We start from the raw sequence: 17,567 nt of genomic DNA, 5'->3' as shown, positions 1-17,567 counted from the left end.
TCTTGCTGCTAGGGTCCCTCTGGCCAGGACTGAGGCCAATCCCATGCTACTACCCTCCCTCATGAAGCCTACATCTGGTCACCAGTAAACACTCAAAGATCCTTTGGCCTAGGGTGCCCGGGTGGCTCAGTCGGTTAAGTGTTTGCCTTATGCTCAGGTCATGATCCCAGGGTCCTGGGATCCAGCCCCGTATCAGGCTCCCTGCTTGGCCAGGAGCCTGCTTCTCCCTCTCCCTCTGCCCCCCTCCCTTGTGATCTTTCTCTCTTGTGTCAAATAAATTAAAAAAATCTTAAAAAAAAAAAAAGGATCTTTTGGCCCAACCATATCTAGGAGGGCAGGCCCTTCCCAACATAGCAGCCCTCTCCTCAGCCCATCCCTCTACTTCAACTTTGCTATATAGCAATCCAGAGTTAACAGCTCTATGCGGTCCCTCCAATAGCAGAATATGAGGATGTGATCTGTGATATCTATTGTGTTGGAAATTCCATCAGAATGGAGGCAGCAGAAGTACCATTTTAGCAACTTGTTACTTTGAGTATTCACAAGTCATAAAACAAAAAAAAGATATAATTTAGTGCTAATGCTACTATTAATTTCTAGCTGACATTTTAAAAATTAGCTTGTCAAGACTATGAACCCTATTTTGGGGCACCTGGGTGGCTCAGATGGTTAAGCGTCTGCCTTCGGCTCAGGTCATGATCCCAGGGTCCTGGGATCGAGTCGCGCATCGGGCTCCTTGCTCTTTGGGAGCCTGCTTCTCCCTCTGCTTCTCTCTCTCCCCCTCTCTCTATCCCTCTGTCTCTCATGAATAAATAAAAATCTTTAAAAAAAAAAAGACTATGAACCCTATTTTAAAAATAATGATTAAATACCCTAAAACAAATTTATGTATTGCAAGGTGACAGAAGCCAAGGAATCAAAGTATTTTGCATTACTGGGTGCCTGGGTGGCTCAGTCAGTTGAGTGCCTTCAGCTCAGGTCATGATCTCAGGGTCCTGGGATCGAGTCCTGCATCGGGTTCCCCACTTGGCGGGAAGCCTGCTTCTCCCTCTCCCTCTGCCCCTCCCCCACCCCCACTCATGCTCTCTCTTGCTCCCTCTCTCTCAAATAAATAAATAAAATAGTTAAAAAAATTTTTAAAAAGTCTTCTGCATTATTTAAAAGCTCCTCTTATGGGTGGCAAAATGCAAAACTAAACTATTTAAAACACAAAATTTATTCATTCATTTATTGAAATGTTTATTAAGCACCTTCTAAGTGAAATTCTATTTTAAACTTTTAAAATATTTAATTTTGATCTTACTTAGCCAGATTGCTTAAAAAAGGCAGATGTATAAGAAGAAAAATGGGTATCAGGTAAAATTTTAGAGATGCTTATTATTCCAAAATTACCTGAAAAAGCATTGCTGTAATATCTAGACAGAGTCTGCATGATGTCTTTCGAGTGCTGGGTCCATGGTGCTATCTTTCTGTAGGTTTTTACACGATGAACAAGTTGAGAACCACCATACTGAAGGGATAGGGTATCCCCATGATCTTCATAGAGTTCCTCAAATAACCTAAACCAAAGAAAACCAAACATTACAAAATTTTACCAGAAGTATTACACAGGTTGTTCAGTTAGCCACATATGAACTCCTATGAGCCTTTCAAGTAGACTCTTGATGATAAATCCACATGCAAAATATATGTATAGTAATAGTCTAATAAGTAAAAAAAAGTCATAGAAAACACTAAAATGGAAGTAGGAGCACCAAAAACCACTACCACCAAAGCCAGACCAAGGTGGTTCTAACCTTACCGAAAGACTCCTTTCTTCAGGCTGCCAGATCAATTTACCTCCCACAACAGAATTTTCCACCTTTCTGGAAAAAGGACATGCTCTTGTCTCTGACAGATAAACCATATTCTTCCTAAAAACATATGTTTGAAACTTGTATTTCTTCAAGTGCCTGTTAAGATTTTCAGTGCTGTGATATCTGTGGATCTGGCCATTTGGAAGTTGTTCATTTTCCTCGACAGAGCATTTATGACTACCTCAGATGACCAATATCAACTGTTATTGTATTTTCAAGAAATAGCACTTCATGCAATGCCATAGATCCAATGGACAGTGAAGAAACAGTAATCCTTAATGAAGAATCAATCTTTCATGTATCTTATATTTTTAGTTCAAAATGTATGAAGGCATGTGATTTTTTCTTTCTAATGCAGTCTGGATTTGGTTGGGTTTTTTTAAAGATTTTATTTATTTATTTATTTATTTATTTATTTATTTATTTGAGAGAGCACGCATGAGCAGGGCTGGTGGCGGCGGGGGGGGGCAGGAATACAAGGGGGGAAGGAAAAGGAGGGGAAAAGAATCTCAAGCCAACTCCATGCTGAGCACGGAGCCCAACACGGGGCTTGATCTCATGACCCTGAGATCATGACCTGAGCCAAAGCCAAGAGTCAATGCTTAACCAACAGACCCACCCAGGCACCCCTGGATTTGTTTTTGGAAAAACCCACGAGTTTGTATTTATCTAAAGCACTTTGGATTTATATAAAGAGCACAGCATTTATTCATAATCAACACAAAAAAATAAAAACCATGGCAACAACACACAGGTCTTTAATGGAAATATTTATTACAGAATTAATTTGAAAAATATCTTTTGGCAACATAATTTGTGAGAAGTTAAAAGAAGAAATAAGTTCATAGAAGTCCTTATTATTAATCAGTTTTGCTTTCTGTCATTACCAGCATTCAAAAGGTAGAAAATAAGATTTACCTAACTGCGTCTGTATCAAACTGCAGATTAGGCTTGTCGATCAGTCCCAAGGAGTACAGCTGGTATGCCAGAGCACATTTTCCCACCATAAACTGTGCTGTGTTGGTGCGGTCTAAGCAGTCCACACAGTTGGTTCGAAGAACACCCGTCTGAAGAGAAATACCGTAAGACTTTCAACCATTATTCAGTGGCCAAACCTGCTTCTATCCCACTTTAGATTTCTTTTCTTAAAAAATAGAAGAAAAACCGTAGGCAGGGTATTACTCCTGAACAAATAATGAAGAACGTTATAAAAAGGTTCTATTTGCTGCCCACTTAATATTGCTGCAATGGCATCCTTACACCTTCTAGTCTATATTTGAATTTTCTTCCTGAGCTTAAAATAAAATAGGTAGTGAATATTTTCCTCATGTACCAATAGGTAGAATATATGCTTTTTTCCCTGATACACCTCCTTTATTGTACAAACCAAATATTCAGTGGTTGAGGCTGTATCTTTCTTAAAGCATAATTAATATATATATATATAGTGATTGTTTCTGGCTCATTTTCCAAAGTGATTCTAATTTATTCTTTTCCCATTTCTGTTAATGTTTTGATTTCCAATAATAAAATTTATTATGTATAGAAAAACTCCACAGGCATTATTTTAGCTGTATATCATTTGTAAGAGTTAAATACTAGCAGTTAGGCTTTTAAACATTATCCCAAACAGTTAATAATTTTGCATTAAGTAAGAAGTATCTCTCTCTCACGGCTGCTTTCAGAAAACATCATACACCAGGAATACAGATTCTTTTTATTATTAATATAGTATCATCTATACCTGCAGGCGACCAGTGGCAATGACACATCCTCCTAGTTCATTCCACCTGTGTTTAAAAATAGATGTTTAAGAAAAAAGTTAATAGCATAATCTATATTCATTTTTGGTTCCAGCTCTTTATAAAGAACCAAAGTAATAGGGCCGAATGCGCCGGAATAATCAACTGATTCTGCTTACTTTCATACTTTCTGGTAAGTGAATATGCAAATAACTGAGATGGAATGCTATCCATGCTCTCTTTCCTCCCAGGGAACCCAGAAAAGAAGCATCTTATCTTGCCCCAGTGTCCCACACTCAGGCATTTGTCACCCATGTTCAACCAAAATCTCTCTTGCTTTAATTTAAGCCCATTTCCTGTTTGGTTTCTACAGACATGAAGAGTAATTACAGGGCATTAAGCCTTATCCTTCTCCCCTCAACATTAAGATTCTCCACCTCCTCCAGCATTTCTTCGTGGAGCTTTGTTGCATTCCTTTGGTTGTTTTTACAGATCTCCTTATTATTCTTCCTACTTATTTTCTCCATGTGCTAATGAACGCCTGGGAATATGTTCTAAGTACTATATAATGATATTGATATTTTATTTTAATGAGTTAAAGCATTTTAATGATTTAAAACCTTTTAATTTCTTAAAATATCTTCATTATTTCAAAGAAGGTGCAGTACAGAGAACAGTTAACACAACAGGCCTAACTGCTATCCTCAGAAAGGCCTGCTTAGACGGTTGGCCCTTGCCTGGCATCTGGGAACTTGTGTTCCCACCATTCCCAGATGGACAAGAGTGGCTCACTGTGCCTCAACTGTCTGTTGAAACAATGTGTTTTGCTGAACATCCTCTTTCCTTATGGGAGTCAGGAATTTTGGTATGTGCCAAGCAGAAGCTGCCTAGAGGACCAGCCTCCAGTGAAAAACCCTGGCACTGATTATCTAATCATCTCCTCTGGTTGGCAACATTTCACACATGCTGTGACAACAAGTTGCTGGGGAATTAAGCATGTTCTGTGTGACTCCATTAGGAGAGGACTCTCCGAAAGCTTCACCTATTTCCTCTGGACTTTGCCACATGTGCCTTTTCCCTGTGCTAATTTTGCTTTGTATCCTTTAACCTTAATAAATCACAGCCATGAGAACAACAATATGCTGAGTGCTTTGAGTCTTCCTAGTGCATCACTGAGCCTGGGAACGGTCTTGTGAACCACTGTCACAGGTACCCTAAAATTCAAACTATAACAAAAGGATGACTTCTGAAGACATACACACTATATATAGTTGGGTGTTTTTTCGCTCTTTGCTTTTTTTTTTTTAAACCATTATCGTTAACTTTGTTAGCTGAAAATAAAATGCTGGGGATATACAATATTAGTTCCTTAAAAGATAAATAAAACCTGATCCTTGATCTGAAGAAGCTCACAGAGTAGTAATGAAGAAAGATTTGTGAGCAAATAATTATAATACAATGATAAACATTATTTTCATAAAAATGTTAGTATTTAGTCAATAGAAAAGAATTCCTGTTCCTATTTAATGCTGAAAAATAGAATTCACTGCAGAAAATTTTACTTTACAGAAAAATTTTATGTAATGTTTATTCCACAAAGTAAGAGATAAAGATTCTGTGGCTTCCATCTCAAGATATAAAACCAGAGGAAATCCTGTGCCCATAGTGAATGTTCATTCCACAATCACCTGAATATCTTGTCTGCCCCAATAAATTCATCCATCTTTCAAGAAGTACAAACTGCTCATATTTAGAATATTTTTATCCATAAGAGCAAAATGTTTGATTTCAGTTTTTAAACACCATACGTACTTTTCATCTGGCCGCAAAATGCTACAGTAAGAATCAGGGCGGTTAACAAAGAAACCTGTTTTCTTCACCACACTTTCTGCAATCACGTTCAGTCGATCAAGAACATTACACAGCTTGCTGATGAGGGGAGGAAGAATGAGAAATGTGAGAAGAGCCCATTTAATATATTTTTACCTTTACATCTGAAGCAAATGAAGTTCACAGTAATGATATTCAGCGATTTAATTTTTAAAATCTCTGGTTTGTATCCAACAGGAACATTGTAATAATTAGTTTCTATAGTATGATGTCTACTCAATAACAAGATTTGGTGCAAAGAGACATGAAGGCCTGTATCAACTCTTGGCAAGCCTTAATTTTGGCACATTACATCCCCTGGAGAGCTTTTCCCAAAGCCTTTCACTACTTAAGAGTCACATCAATCAAGTCCATATGCATTCATAAGATGACTGTGAGGACAGCGTGATGCACAGTGTGGGGGGCGGGGGGAGAAAACCCCGGAGAATAAATATAAATGGTGCCCACCTGTAATCAGGCTTAGACTCTAGGAAAATGTGTGCATATGTGTGTGTGAGTGTGTGCATGGGTATCTAACTACACAAAATGATTCAGAGAAAAGTACAATGAGTTAAAGTACAAAACAATACAATAACATTAAAAAAATTAACGAGACCGCAAAATAAACCTTGTGTGTATATGATGCCTAGGAAATGCGTAAAAGGAGACTGCAAAGTTAATGAAAGAAGGTCCCTTGGATGAGATGTTTTGAGTCAGATCTTGGCAGGAAAGGAGGGGTGGGAAAGCACCCCAGGAAGGTGGGGGTCGAACAGCAGGAACAAAGGCTCAGGAATGGGACCCTGGCTGCTATGCTGGGGGCTGAACATGCAGTTTCATTTTTCAGGAACAGAATGGCCCCAGAATAAAGAAAAAGTTATTACGTTCTGGAACCAACCAGGCGATGGGGCTTTAACACTACACTGAGGAGTTTGGATTTACTATGAACACTCAGAAGTTACTGCAGGTTCATCCACAAGTGAGATCATCTGAAAGTGGTGTCTGAGAAAGTGATTAAACAGGGGACAGGATGAAACACGGAAAAGTGAAGCCAATATCTGTGAGGGAAAGTTGTGGAGCAGGGATGTCCTGAAATGACTAGCTACTTCAAAGAGAATGTGCAAATGGTCTAAGTCGTGGGCAAAAAAAAAAAAAAAAAAAAAAAGAGTCTGGTCAATTAATTTAAGCACTCAAATTATACATCAGTAGCAAAAAAAGCCCCTCAGCAGGTTCATGAAGGAAATTAAAAGATACCATTTATTTTTTTTAAGATTTTATTTATTTATTTGAGAGAGCAAGAGGGCAAGCAAGCGAGAGAGCACAAGCAGGAGGGAGGGGCAGAGGGAGAGGGAGAAGCAGGTTCCCCGCTGAGCAGGGAGCCCCATGTAGGGCTCGATCCTAGGACCCTGAGATCATGACCTGAGCCAAAGGCAGACGCTTAACCGACTGAGTCACCCAGGCACCCACAGTTACTTTACCATAGAGGTCAGCTTCCTGCTATTTTATACCACAAGAAAAGGAAAATACCAGAACCAAACATACGAATATCTAGTCACCTTTTGGTGTACTTGGCCATATCCCAAGGGATATAAATAATCGTGTGTTCAGGAGGCAAAAACTGGTTGAGGTACGTCACAGCGGCCACAAGCTCTTCACTCAGAATTCTCTCATGCTTTCTTTTCTCTCGTTCCTTTATCAAAAATTTAACATTTTCAGGGTTCTAATTACTTTAAATCAGAGGAACAGACTTTTAACATTTTTACTTTTCAGCTAAGACAAGAAGCCTAAGTCTTAAATATACTGAAATAAAACCTAAAATAAAAATAATATAAATGCAAAGAAATAAACACTTCATTGAATTAAAATCAACAGATAATTAGCTTCAAAAATTCAAGGAGATGAGATTTCTTTTTAATAACTTCCTGTAGCCCTAAGAAGCCCGGTTCACCCTCCTGAGCCTGGTCTACACAGTCCACATCTCACTCTGGCAGAGAACTCCCCAAGTACCAGAAGAAGGAAACCCCCAATTCCAGCCAGGCAAGAACCACACAGAAATCAACTAGGTCTGGATGGATCATCCCTCAACTGGCTGAGAGTGCTTCTGCAGCCTACATGTGTTTTTAACTTTAACTCTCATAAAACACCCTGTGAGGTAGCCAAGGCAGGCCCTTTTCCCCCCTTTTACACTGTGGTTGAATGAGGTAGTAAGAGGAGTTCATGGGACCAAATCTTACCTTCTGCCTCTGCCTGCTGTACCCCCTTACATATGACATGCCTCTCATTCCAGAGCTCTGGGGCTGGAATGCTGGCTCTGTTACCTGCTAGCCACAGAGTCTTGGGCAAGGTTCTCAACTTTCCTAGTCCTCTAATTCTTCATCTATAAAATGGGCACAATACAATACATGGATACAACAGTATTTTCCTTACAGCAATAATGTGAGGTTTACAAGAGATAAAACACGATACTCTCTTATCAGAGCACCTGGCACATGGGAACTATTCATCAAAATTAACTCTTCTTATTGTTATCCTGTTCAGGACTTCACTTAGAAACAAGGTAGTACCACCGACATGGTGTGGGGCACTACTGCTGGCATCAAAACGGGTCTCGGCTGTTTTCAGTCATGGTGATTAGTTATCAGTTGTCATGAATTTAATTAGATAACCACCGTGGAAACAAAAAGGGTAACTATTTTGCACAGCTGAGTAAATCAAATGGAGGAATTAGAAAAGAGCTGATTAAGAACGGTGTTAAATCAGTTTAGGATGAACATGTAGTTAGCTTTTTACATCTGAGAAAATTAAATTATATCTCTGGAATTTTTCTCAAAAGCACCTTAAATTAACTAGGTAAACAAAAGATTTTTGAAATTCTTTGATCAAATCTGACATTTCATGAGATGGAGAGAACAGGTTATCTAATCAACCTTTGGTCATCTCTGTGTAAAGAATCTGTTCTGTGCACTGTCTGACCATCGTGGATTAGCATTAGTGGGTTGTTTAGCCAACCTCCTTAGGGTCACAGACCCCTTTACAACCAAATGAAAACATCACATGTACAAGTGGTTTTGCCTGTCATCCCAAGGGTTCAGAGACTGCCTCAATGACCATCCATGGCCCTCGGACTAAAAACCTCCAAATGCAGTTACTGCTTGACTCCAGGCTGACTTCCTATTGATTCCCCAGTAACAGCACCAAAGGTGCGTGGATTGCTACCTAATGTCAAGCAGCGCCTCAAACTTCCACAACCAAGGAAGGAGGGGAGAGGGATGGTTCACAACACATGGTAAGAGAGAAAAGAAATCAAGGAAAGTATTCTACTTTAGTGACTTCATATGGAGGCAAAATAAAGAGTGAGGATCCCTCAGTATCATTCCACATACAAATGCATTCTTTGACTCTAATCACAAATTAATACTATCCCGACTGAACTGAATAAACACCTTCTTTTGTCCTATGAATAAAATAATGACAAAAACAACAAAAAAACCTTTTTTTCTATTCCACAAAACAGCAGCTTAATCTCTAAACTCTTTTCTAGTTAATATCCAGTTATTACCAGGATTTTTATGGCAATGGAATGAGAAACAAGTACAATTTTGAAGTCCACCGACTAGCCTTTAAAGATTAAAAAATAAACGTACATTTGAGAAACCTGGGCAAGAACACTTCACAATCACATGTATCAGATATTATGTTTTGAATCTGTGTATTTAATGCAGAATTATTTCAAATATCACAGACTGAATCTCCATTTAGCCATAGCTTTTAATGGCAGTATAAGGACTCTGTAAAACATAGAGAAAAGTCACTGCTCCATTTCGGTGAATGGCATCACCATCCAGCCACCTGAGTAACCAGAAACGTCAGAGTCAAGCCAGACCTCTCCCTCTCCTTCAGCTCACAGCCAGCCCATCACTGAGTCTCCGGCCTCCACACGCTTCTCTCTAGCTCTACCACACCATCCTGGTTTAAGCCAGGGTCACCCCTTCCCTGGACAATTAGCATAGCCTTCTATGTAGTCTTCCAGCACTCTTTAACCTTCTGCCAATCCATATGTTCTCTTTGTTGAGGTCAGGATAGTCTTTTTAAAATAAAAATCTGATCACAATCTTCTCAGTCATGCGCAACCTTCAATGGCCTCCCATTATACTCTCAGGATAAAGACCGGACTCATCGACACACCCTACAAGGCTCTGCATGGTCTGGCCATAGCTATCTCTTCAGCCTCATCCCACAACAGTACGCTCACCATCTCTCTGGCCCTCATCGGCAGGACCCCTACCATATGGCCTTTCCTTCCTCAAACACACCATATCCCCCCCTGACCCAGGGCCTTGGAACCTGCTATTCTGAATTGAATACTATTCTCTCTCTTCTTGGCCTAGTTAACGCCTCTTCCTTCAGTCTGCACAGACTCATCACTGCCTCAGGGGAAACTTCTCTGCCGTTATAAGCTCTCATGGCACCGCTTAGCTGGTGTTGGTACCTCTGCATTACTTCACCCTGACACTGTTAGCTCTGTGAAGGCATGAATTATTTCTATGACCACCTTGGCACAAAGGAAACCTTCAAGAATACTTGTTAAATAATGAACTAAATGGACACAGGATTCCTTGTTTTTTTATTCAATTGAGTTACATTTATTAATCAACCTCTCAGAATAATCTCAGCTCTAAGTTGTTGGCCACTGCTACAACCATATCATAACAAAACCCTTGCTTTTCCTCCTTTCAGGGTTTTCTTGGCTGTGGACTGAAATTCTTTCAATGCACACAGTTGTGGCAGATACAGATACAATTTATTATCTGGTCCCCCTGCTCTCCATCCTAGGCTGTTGACCCGAAGGCCTACTCATATACACGAGCTATGTTGACCAGACGGTGTACTCTCACAAGGAAGCACAGAACCGTAAGGCCAAGCCACAACTTTGTCCACCTGGTTCTTGAACCATGGCAGCACCCCAATTTCTGAATCCAGCCTTCAGATCTTACTACTACATATTAACCTTCCTAAGAGATCTCTGGATGGTCAAGGAAATGGGTTGTATCAAGGTTAGGCTGTGGCTCTGTGATCTCCATGTTTCCTTCTCCAGGCTCTCCTGGAAACTAAGGCAGAATTTCACTCATCTCCAGTTCACCCAAGGAAATCAGAAGACTGACAGCAAAACTTTCTTCCCTTGGAAATATACTGCTGCTTCTCCCAGGTACCCAGGGAAGAGGCCACACTGAACCTAAGGCTTAGACGGTGGCTTAGACGGTCAGACACAGTGCTCTGTCACAACACAGAGAGTCTATAAACCTCTCCTCTGGGGAGGGGTAAAGCAGGCTACAAGAATAACCCCTTTGTGCTGAGGAAAAAATTTTCCAGTGTGACTGAATTTCATAACCAAACAGACGAGCACATCATACCTTCACTAAATTCAAGATGATGATGGGGGAGCCAAACCTTTGAAGCATCTGGTCGAAGTGAAGGGCAGCCACATGTGCAAATGGGTCTGCCTGATCCACTGAGGGAGATAAAAAGGATGAATAAATACCAGAATGAAAATCATAAAGCAAGAATAAAAGTATAGGGTTTCATTTTCTTTTTTAATGTTTAAAGAAATGCAATTCAGCTAATCTAGTAGTTCCACTTCCCAAGTTCCTCCTGAGCTTATCAGATACTCATTCTTCATGCATTTACTGAATTTGACTGATTCTTACATTTCTGAAGTAAAATATAATTTACTAGCAGCCAAAACAAAAGAAAAATGATAAAGTTATTGAATAAAGTTAACAGAAGTCCTTCTTCTAAATTATCTACTTTCCAGTACTAAAACTTTGTTAGCACCTAAGAATTTATGGATTTCTGTGACAACAGTTCATCATCTCAAAGTGTGGGTAAAGAAGAGTCACAATTAAAAAGACTGCTGCACGCACATGTAATGGGTGGTTTCGGCATCATAGTTGAAATGTCCTGAGACCAGTATAAAGGGACAGATCCTCTAACTTGGACATAAGAAGAATAACTTCCTGCAGTAAAAGACATCACAGAAGCATCACAGAGTATTTGTTCAGTCTCCACTTCATTTGCAACATCACCCTGAAAAGAAAGGGGGCATTTAAAGATATTTTATGTTCTTAGAATTTTTTAGTGGAAAAAATTTCCAAGGATATAATGAAATTATAATTCCCATCCTTAGAGCATTTTAAAAGAGGTAAATGTTGATCAATATTCAATGTGCACATTAGGAAAGGAAAACCATTAAAATGCAACAAAGAAAGGCAATTAAAAATAGCCGAGAATAGACTAGGAAAAAATCAAATTAAATAGCTAATAATACAAGTAGCAGACAGAGAACAGCTTGAGTGATATAAATGGCAGAGAGGGAGAGAAAAGGAAAACAATTACATGAAATTATACAGGAGGTTAGGAAGACCAGCGGAATATAAAACTTCAATTCTGAAGACCAGGGAGGAATGAAAGGACAAAAGAGTGAGATTCAAGTAATTCCTGACGGACAGAAGGGGGAAAAAAGGTCTTGAGTTAGCTTGACTTATAAAAGTATAGAAGGATATGACAAAGAATAATTTGAGGCATTAATAACATGTCTGCTTGATTATCTGTGAAATATTAAAAAACAAGTAACATAGCAAAACTGTGAATTTTCTTAGGGCACCAGTTATAACTATTTTCATTGTTGATATAGTTTTAAGAACAATGTTGCTATTTTAACCCAGGATTCCAACCCAATGTCTCACTCAGTCTGTCTACCCAATCACACATCTGCATAAGACTCAAGCTGTCTACTGCAAATAGAGATGAAACATTTGGAGGAGATGACATGACTGGTGGCAGGATAGGACTTCTGTTGTGGTTATTTTCCAGGGCCGAGCAGAACAGGAGCCTCCCTGGAGCCAAACTAAAGCAGAGGCAAGGGGGGAAGGGGCTTCCATACCTCGCTCTACCTTGTCTTCTCATCAAGGATTCATTTCCAATGAGTGCTCCCCTCCACTTACTCCTCTGATGGAGGTGCTTTGCTATTTTAGTCACTACACTAAATATGCACTACATTTTTTCATATCTTACAGAAATGGCTCATTCTCCAAAACATGAGACAAGTCATAACTCCCCAAGGCAATGCATAACTGGCTCCAAGATAGTTGATTTTTCAGAACATCCGTATACTAGTCACATTCCTCACAAGTTTCAGATACTCCGGAGCATTAATTATTCTCTTGATCATGTCCCAAACTAAGAAATGCCACTCTCTTGACTTCCACTTGGCTTCCTCTGTCAGCAAGGTTGATGTGAAAGGTTAAGATGGCAGCAGTGCCATTGCTTCTCCACCTTACCTCACAGTTTGCACCTCTCTTGAGAAAGCGGGTCCCAGCAAACTTACTGGATCTTCTAGCTATTAGAGTCACATAGACTGGTCGTCCGTAGATCAACAGCTCTTAGAAATCAAGTTAAAGCTGTTTGAGCATTCACACCGAACTGTTACACCACACCAAGAGAATCCTTAGACCTTAAATATGCATTTAAATATATCTTGTTTGGAAGGTTAAAGAACATCAAAAAGTTCTACCCAAGAATGGAACAGCATTGCGTCTAACTGTTCTTCCAAATGAGGCAGGTATTAAGGCAAAAACAGGCCTCCCTAAGGAGTGGTTTCCATGAATTTCAGAGGAAATGGTAAAAAGGCGTAGGGTTAGCGGCCAAGGGAAGATCTGGTCTCTCCTTATTGCCAACTAAAGGATGTAAATGGGTACAACTAATCCTTCTTTAGTCTTCAGAGATCATACACCTCTCAAAGAGAGCATATGTCATTTAACAGGGGGTTAAATATGAAGCAATATATAATACTTAGGGAATGGAGTAAGTATAATACTGTAAAAGTTACCCAAATTTGTCACCTAATTGCGAAAACTAAACACTGTGAATTATTTAACTGATATGCAGGTTATCAATTATGTCACCTTATTTAGCTTTCTGAGCCTCAGTTTCATCTTCTGTAAAATGGTGTAAGTACAAGTAAAGTAACGAACTTTATGAGGTGGTTAGGAGGACTAGGTTAGGTAATGTGTGTAAACCAGTGCCTGTCCTATAGTGAGTGCTGAATATATAGCAATTTCTTTTATCACCATACAGACTTCTGGAATTCATTAAATGCTTGACAACTAGGAAACTAGTTTCATCATCTAAACTAATGAGCTTTAAAATTATAATCCATGGTGCTATTCGCTATTTTAAAAACACCAACATTTACTGTGCTTAATATATGCCTGGCCCTGAGTTAGCTCTTGATGATACAAAATAGTTTAGAACTACCTCTTGGAAAACGCCATTAGAAACTGTAGCACATTCTTCTTGGTGTCCTTGGTGGTGAAGACCTTGTGTTCTTTCCAGGTTCATTTCACTTTTGGAAGCAGAAAAAGTAATTCAGGGCCAAATCTCATTATTCAGTGAACAAACCAAGCAGATACTACTACTCACTGCTTGGAAATGATTATAAAGTAACGGGCCTTACTTGCAAGTGTGGTGCATAAATCTCACGCATCCTCATTTTAAGCTTCCTTTGTGTCTTCATCTAGCCTCTCTTCTTCCTCATTTGCCAGAAAGAAAGCACCACCAGTCCTCTTTAGGACTAACCTCTCCGGCTATACCCCTTGATCCCACTCCTCCCAAATGTTCTAGTGCAAGAAAAAAATATCAGTAATCACGTTTACCCACTGAATGATCTCAAAACGACCACTCCTTTAAAGTTTTCACCATAGGCCTTAAACAACCTAAGACACAAGAAAGAATGTCAACTGGAAAACAAGCTAGGTGTACAAATGCCCTACATGATCTCAAAAAGGGACAGGAAACTACTCCTAGAAAGTATACACTGCCTCTCTAAGCCTCATAGCATAACAGCACTTTCTGGAAAGGTTTAAACCATAGCTAGAAACTAAATAAAAGGAAAAAAGTATTTGTAAAATTGAACTCAAAATCAGCTTAACCCAAGGTTCAACCTACATCTATTTAATCTCTTTTGTCCCTTTCCAATCTAGGGCTTTATCACATTATGCCTGAACCACAGCAATCTTTTCCTAACTCATGCCCCCTGTTCTCGTCTCATTTTATTTAATCCAGCTTGAAAATAGCTGTCAACTCAACTTTTCTAAGTACTCCCCTCTACATTACCCTCTTGAAAAAAACTTTCAAATGTTCAGGCACCAAACCCAAAATGCTTACGCAGTCTGACCACCAAAGCAATCTGGTGAATTGCAATCTGACCCCACAACCCACTACATTGTACCTCCCAAGGATTTTATACCCAAGGCAAAACACTCCCATGAACTTTTCTACCCCTACACTCATGGTGCTTTCCCCACCTAGGAGCTTGCTCCCTGCTTCCTGCTAAGGTCTGACTTTTGTTTAGAGCCCAGGCCAAGCCTGCTTTTTCCTATGAGCCTGCCCCATCCTCCCCACCCATCAGTGATTCTGTGCCTCCTCTCAGGTATGAATGATACTTATTGCCTATATCACTTCCTGTGCACATAGATTTTCTTTCCTGATGTTTATCTTTCTGTGTACATAAGAGATCTGGTCAAATGATCTGCATTCCTCTTTGTATTTCCCCTATCTGATATCATCAGTAAGTTTTCCTGCTGGGTGCACAGAACGGTAATTAACAATCTTATAATTCCTATACAGTCTTCTACAGATTGATACAGCATAAGTTTAATAATATATACCTTAGTTTTTTTTAAAAAAGGATACTTGACTGCCCACAGAACCCATGAATAATATACAACAGCCAGTCACGATGCACAGTATTTTTAATTATATCCAGAAGTTCACCGTTCCACACATACTTCATATAAGGCTCACTAGAGATCCCAAATACACCTGAAAAATAAAAGTTGGTACCAGAAATATAAGGAAATTGGTCTATATTCATCTTTAAGTTTTTGTTTTTAACTTCAAAATAAAATGCCTGATTAATAGAATTGCCATTTTCAGTGGATATAACCCATATTATCACCCAGAACACTGCGCTGATTCTGTACAAAGTAAGAGAATAAACACATTTTTCTGATTTGTGAGAGTTTTTTAACCTAAGAGGAAAGTAAACGAGAGGGAAATTAAGGACACATGGACAAATACATGACTAAGGCTGAGAGAGAGCATTGGGCAGCGGCTGGAAGCACTGCTCCTGGGTCCAAGTGCCTGGGTCCAAATACGGGCCCTGACTCTCGTCAGCAGGGTGACAGCTGTGACCGAGAGTGTTACTTACTGCCTCAGTGCCCATTTCCTCATCTGTACCTGTATCACGTGGTTGTTGTAAAGATGGTAAGGTTGGTAATGCACACAAAGTGCTTCAAACAAGCCTGGTGCCTTACTGATACTTCTGTAAGTGGTAGTTATTACCATATCAGGCTTTTTCTATATGAAGAAATTAATTTCATCAAACATCATTTCAACGATCCAGATACGTTTATTAAACATTGATGACTTTTACAAAACTTATATAAAGGGCAAAATAAGAAATAAGTGTATTTATGATTATGGCTTAAAAGACTGTAACAGTGGGACACCTGGGTGGTTCAGTTGGTTATGTGTCCAACTCTTGATTTCAGCTCAGGTCATGATCTCAGAGTCCTGAGATCGAGCCCTGGGCCAGGCTCTGAGCTCAGTGGGGAATCTGCTTGAGGATTTCTCTCCTTCTCCCTCTGCCCCTCCCCCTGTTCATGCCCATTCTCTCTCTCTCTCTCTCAAATAAATAAATAAATATTTTTTTAAAAAATGACTGTAACAGTTCTGGATAGCAGGCTATTTTTCTGCTCAAAACATGGTATGTTAAGTGTTTATATACTGTGTCAAATACACTTGGTTTGATTCCTAAAAACTGAACCTTCTCTGCCCTTTCAATGCTTTACACAGAGCACAAATAGTACACACAAGAACTAGAGTCCTGTCTTTGCCATTTACTAGTCTCTGTCACCTCTGGCAAGTTATTTAACATCTCTGAACTTCAATTTTCTGAACTCTAAAACAATGATACTACTATTCACCTCAGAGATAGGTTCAGATTAAATAATACATGCAAAGTGCACTGCCTGACATAGTAGAGACTTTTTAAAAAATGTATTATTTTCCTTTTCTACCTACCCCTCTATCTTCTACCCTCACTCTGTTTCCTATCAGTTTCCCCCTGTGTGATAGAAGAATAGTGCCCCCCCAAAGATGTTATGTCCTAATCACTAAAACATGTGAATATGTTATGTTACATGGCAAGGAAGAATTAAATTTGCAGATGGAACTAAGACTGTTAATCAGATGACCTTGAGATTGGGAGAGTATTTTGAATTATCCAGGTGGGCCCAATGTAATCACAGGGTCATCATCTGTAAGTGAAAGAGGAAAACAGGAATGTTAAGTATCAGAGTGATGTAATGAAAGAAAAGCCTCGGCTGGCCATTACTGACTTTGAACATGGGAGAGGCCCGAAGCCAGGGAACGTGGGCAGTCTCTAGAAGATGGAATGGCAAGAAAATGTCTGCACAGTCTCAAAAAAGGAACGCAGCCCTGCCAACACGCTAATTTTAGTCCACTGAGACCTATTTTGGACTTCTGACTTCTGTAACAGTTAATCTGTCTAGCTTTAAGTCACTAAGTTTGTTGTTAATTTGTTATAGCAGCTATAAAAACCTAATACACACTGTTATTCATATCCATCACGTAGAACTGCTCCAGAGATAGTAAAAAAATTAAGTAGCTTTTAGAGGCTTAATTCAGATTCCAGAACAAATATTCAAATTCAGATTTGTGATGACATCCAGTGCAAATTTAGTAATACCTTTAGTTTTTCTATTCCTAAGTGGGATATTTAGAAGAAACGATGCAAGCAAATATTTAGGCACAAATTATTTTGATCTCCACCTGTCTCTAGTAGTATAGGTTACAATTTGGGAGTCTAAACCAGGGCAAATTTAGGTTCTGAGGCAGGGAGGGTGCACTGAGTTTGGCCTTAGTGCAAGGGACAGTTAATCTAATAGATTAAGGGCAATGCCAGGGATAGCATCCAGTTTAAGTAACACTCTAAGTTTTCTTAGAGTGAACAAGAACCTTT

The 17,567-nt window shown here is 39.4% G+C and overlaps 1 protein-coding gene across 4 annotated transcripts in view; it reads right to left on the bottom strand.

The window, feature by feature from the left end:
- The window catches only part of FIG4 (FIG4 phosphoinositide 5-phosphatase), a 127,791-nt gene that overhangs the window by 76,210 nt on the left and 34,014 nt on the right, over positions 1-17,567 (bottom strand). For all 4 annotated transcript variants that reach the window (XM_025863792.2, XM_025863817.2, XM_025863802.2 and 1 more), the window contains exons 7-15: positions 15,215-15,343; positions 12,802-12,902; positions 11,386-11,548; positions 10,876-10,973; positions 7,021-7,154; positions 5,411-5,527; positions 3,601-3,646; positions 2,775-2,923; positions 1,393-1,559 (exon numbers count right to left, since the gene is read on the bottom strand). In XM_025863792.2, coding sequence (XP_025719577.1) covers positions 1,393-1,559; positions 2,775-2,923; positions 3,601-3,646; positions 5,411-5,527; positions 7,021-7,154; positions 10,876-10,973; positions 11,386-11,548; positions 12,802-12,902; positions 15,215-15,343 — 1,104 coding nt within the window. The remainder of the gene's footprint in view (positions 1-1,392; positions 1,560-2,774; positions 2,924-3,600; positions 3,647-5,410; positions 5,528-7,020; positions 7,155-10,875; positions 10,974-11,385; positions 11,549-12,801; positions 12,903-15,214; positions 15,344-17,567) is intronic.

Source organism: Callorhinus ursinus, unplaced genomic scaffold (genome assembly GCF_003265705.2).
Source record: "Callorhinus ursinus isolate GAN/ISIS: 27379988/994484 unplaced genomic scaffold, GSC_fseal_2.0 scaffold6, whole genome shotgun sequence".
Classification (NCBI taxonomy): domain Eukaryota; kingdom Metazoa; phylum Chordata; class Mammalia; order Carnivora; family Otariidae; genus Callorhinus; species Callorhinus ursinus.
This window is presented reverse-complemented; position numbering and strand designations above follow the sequence as displayed.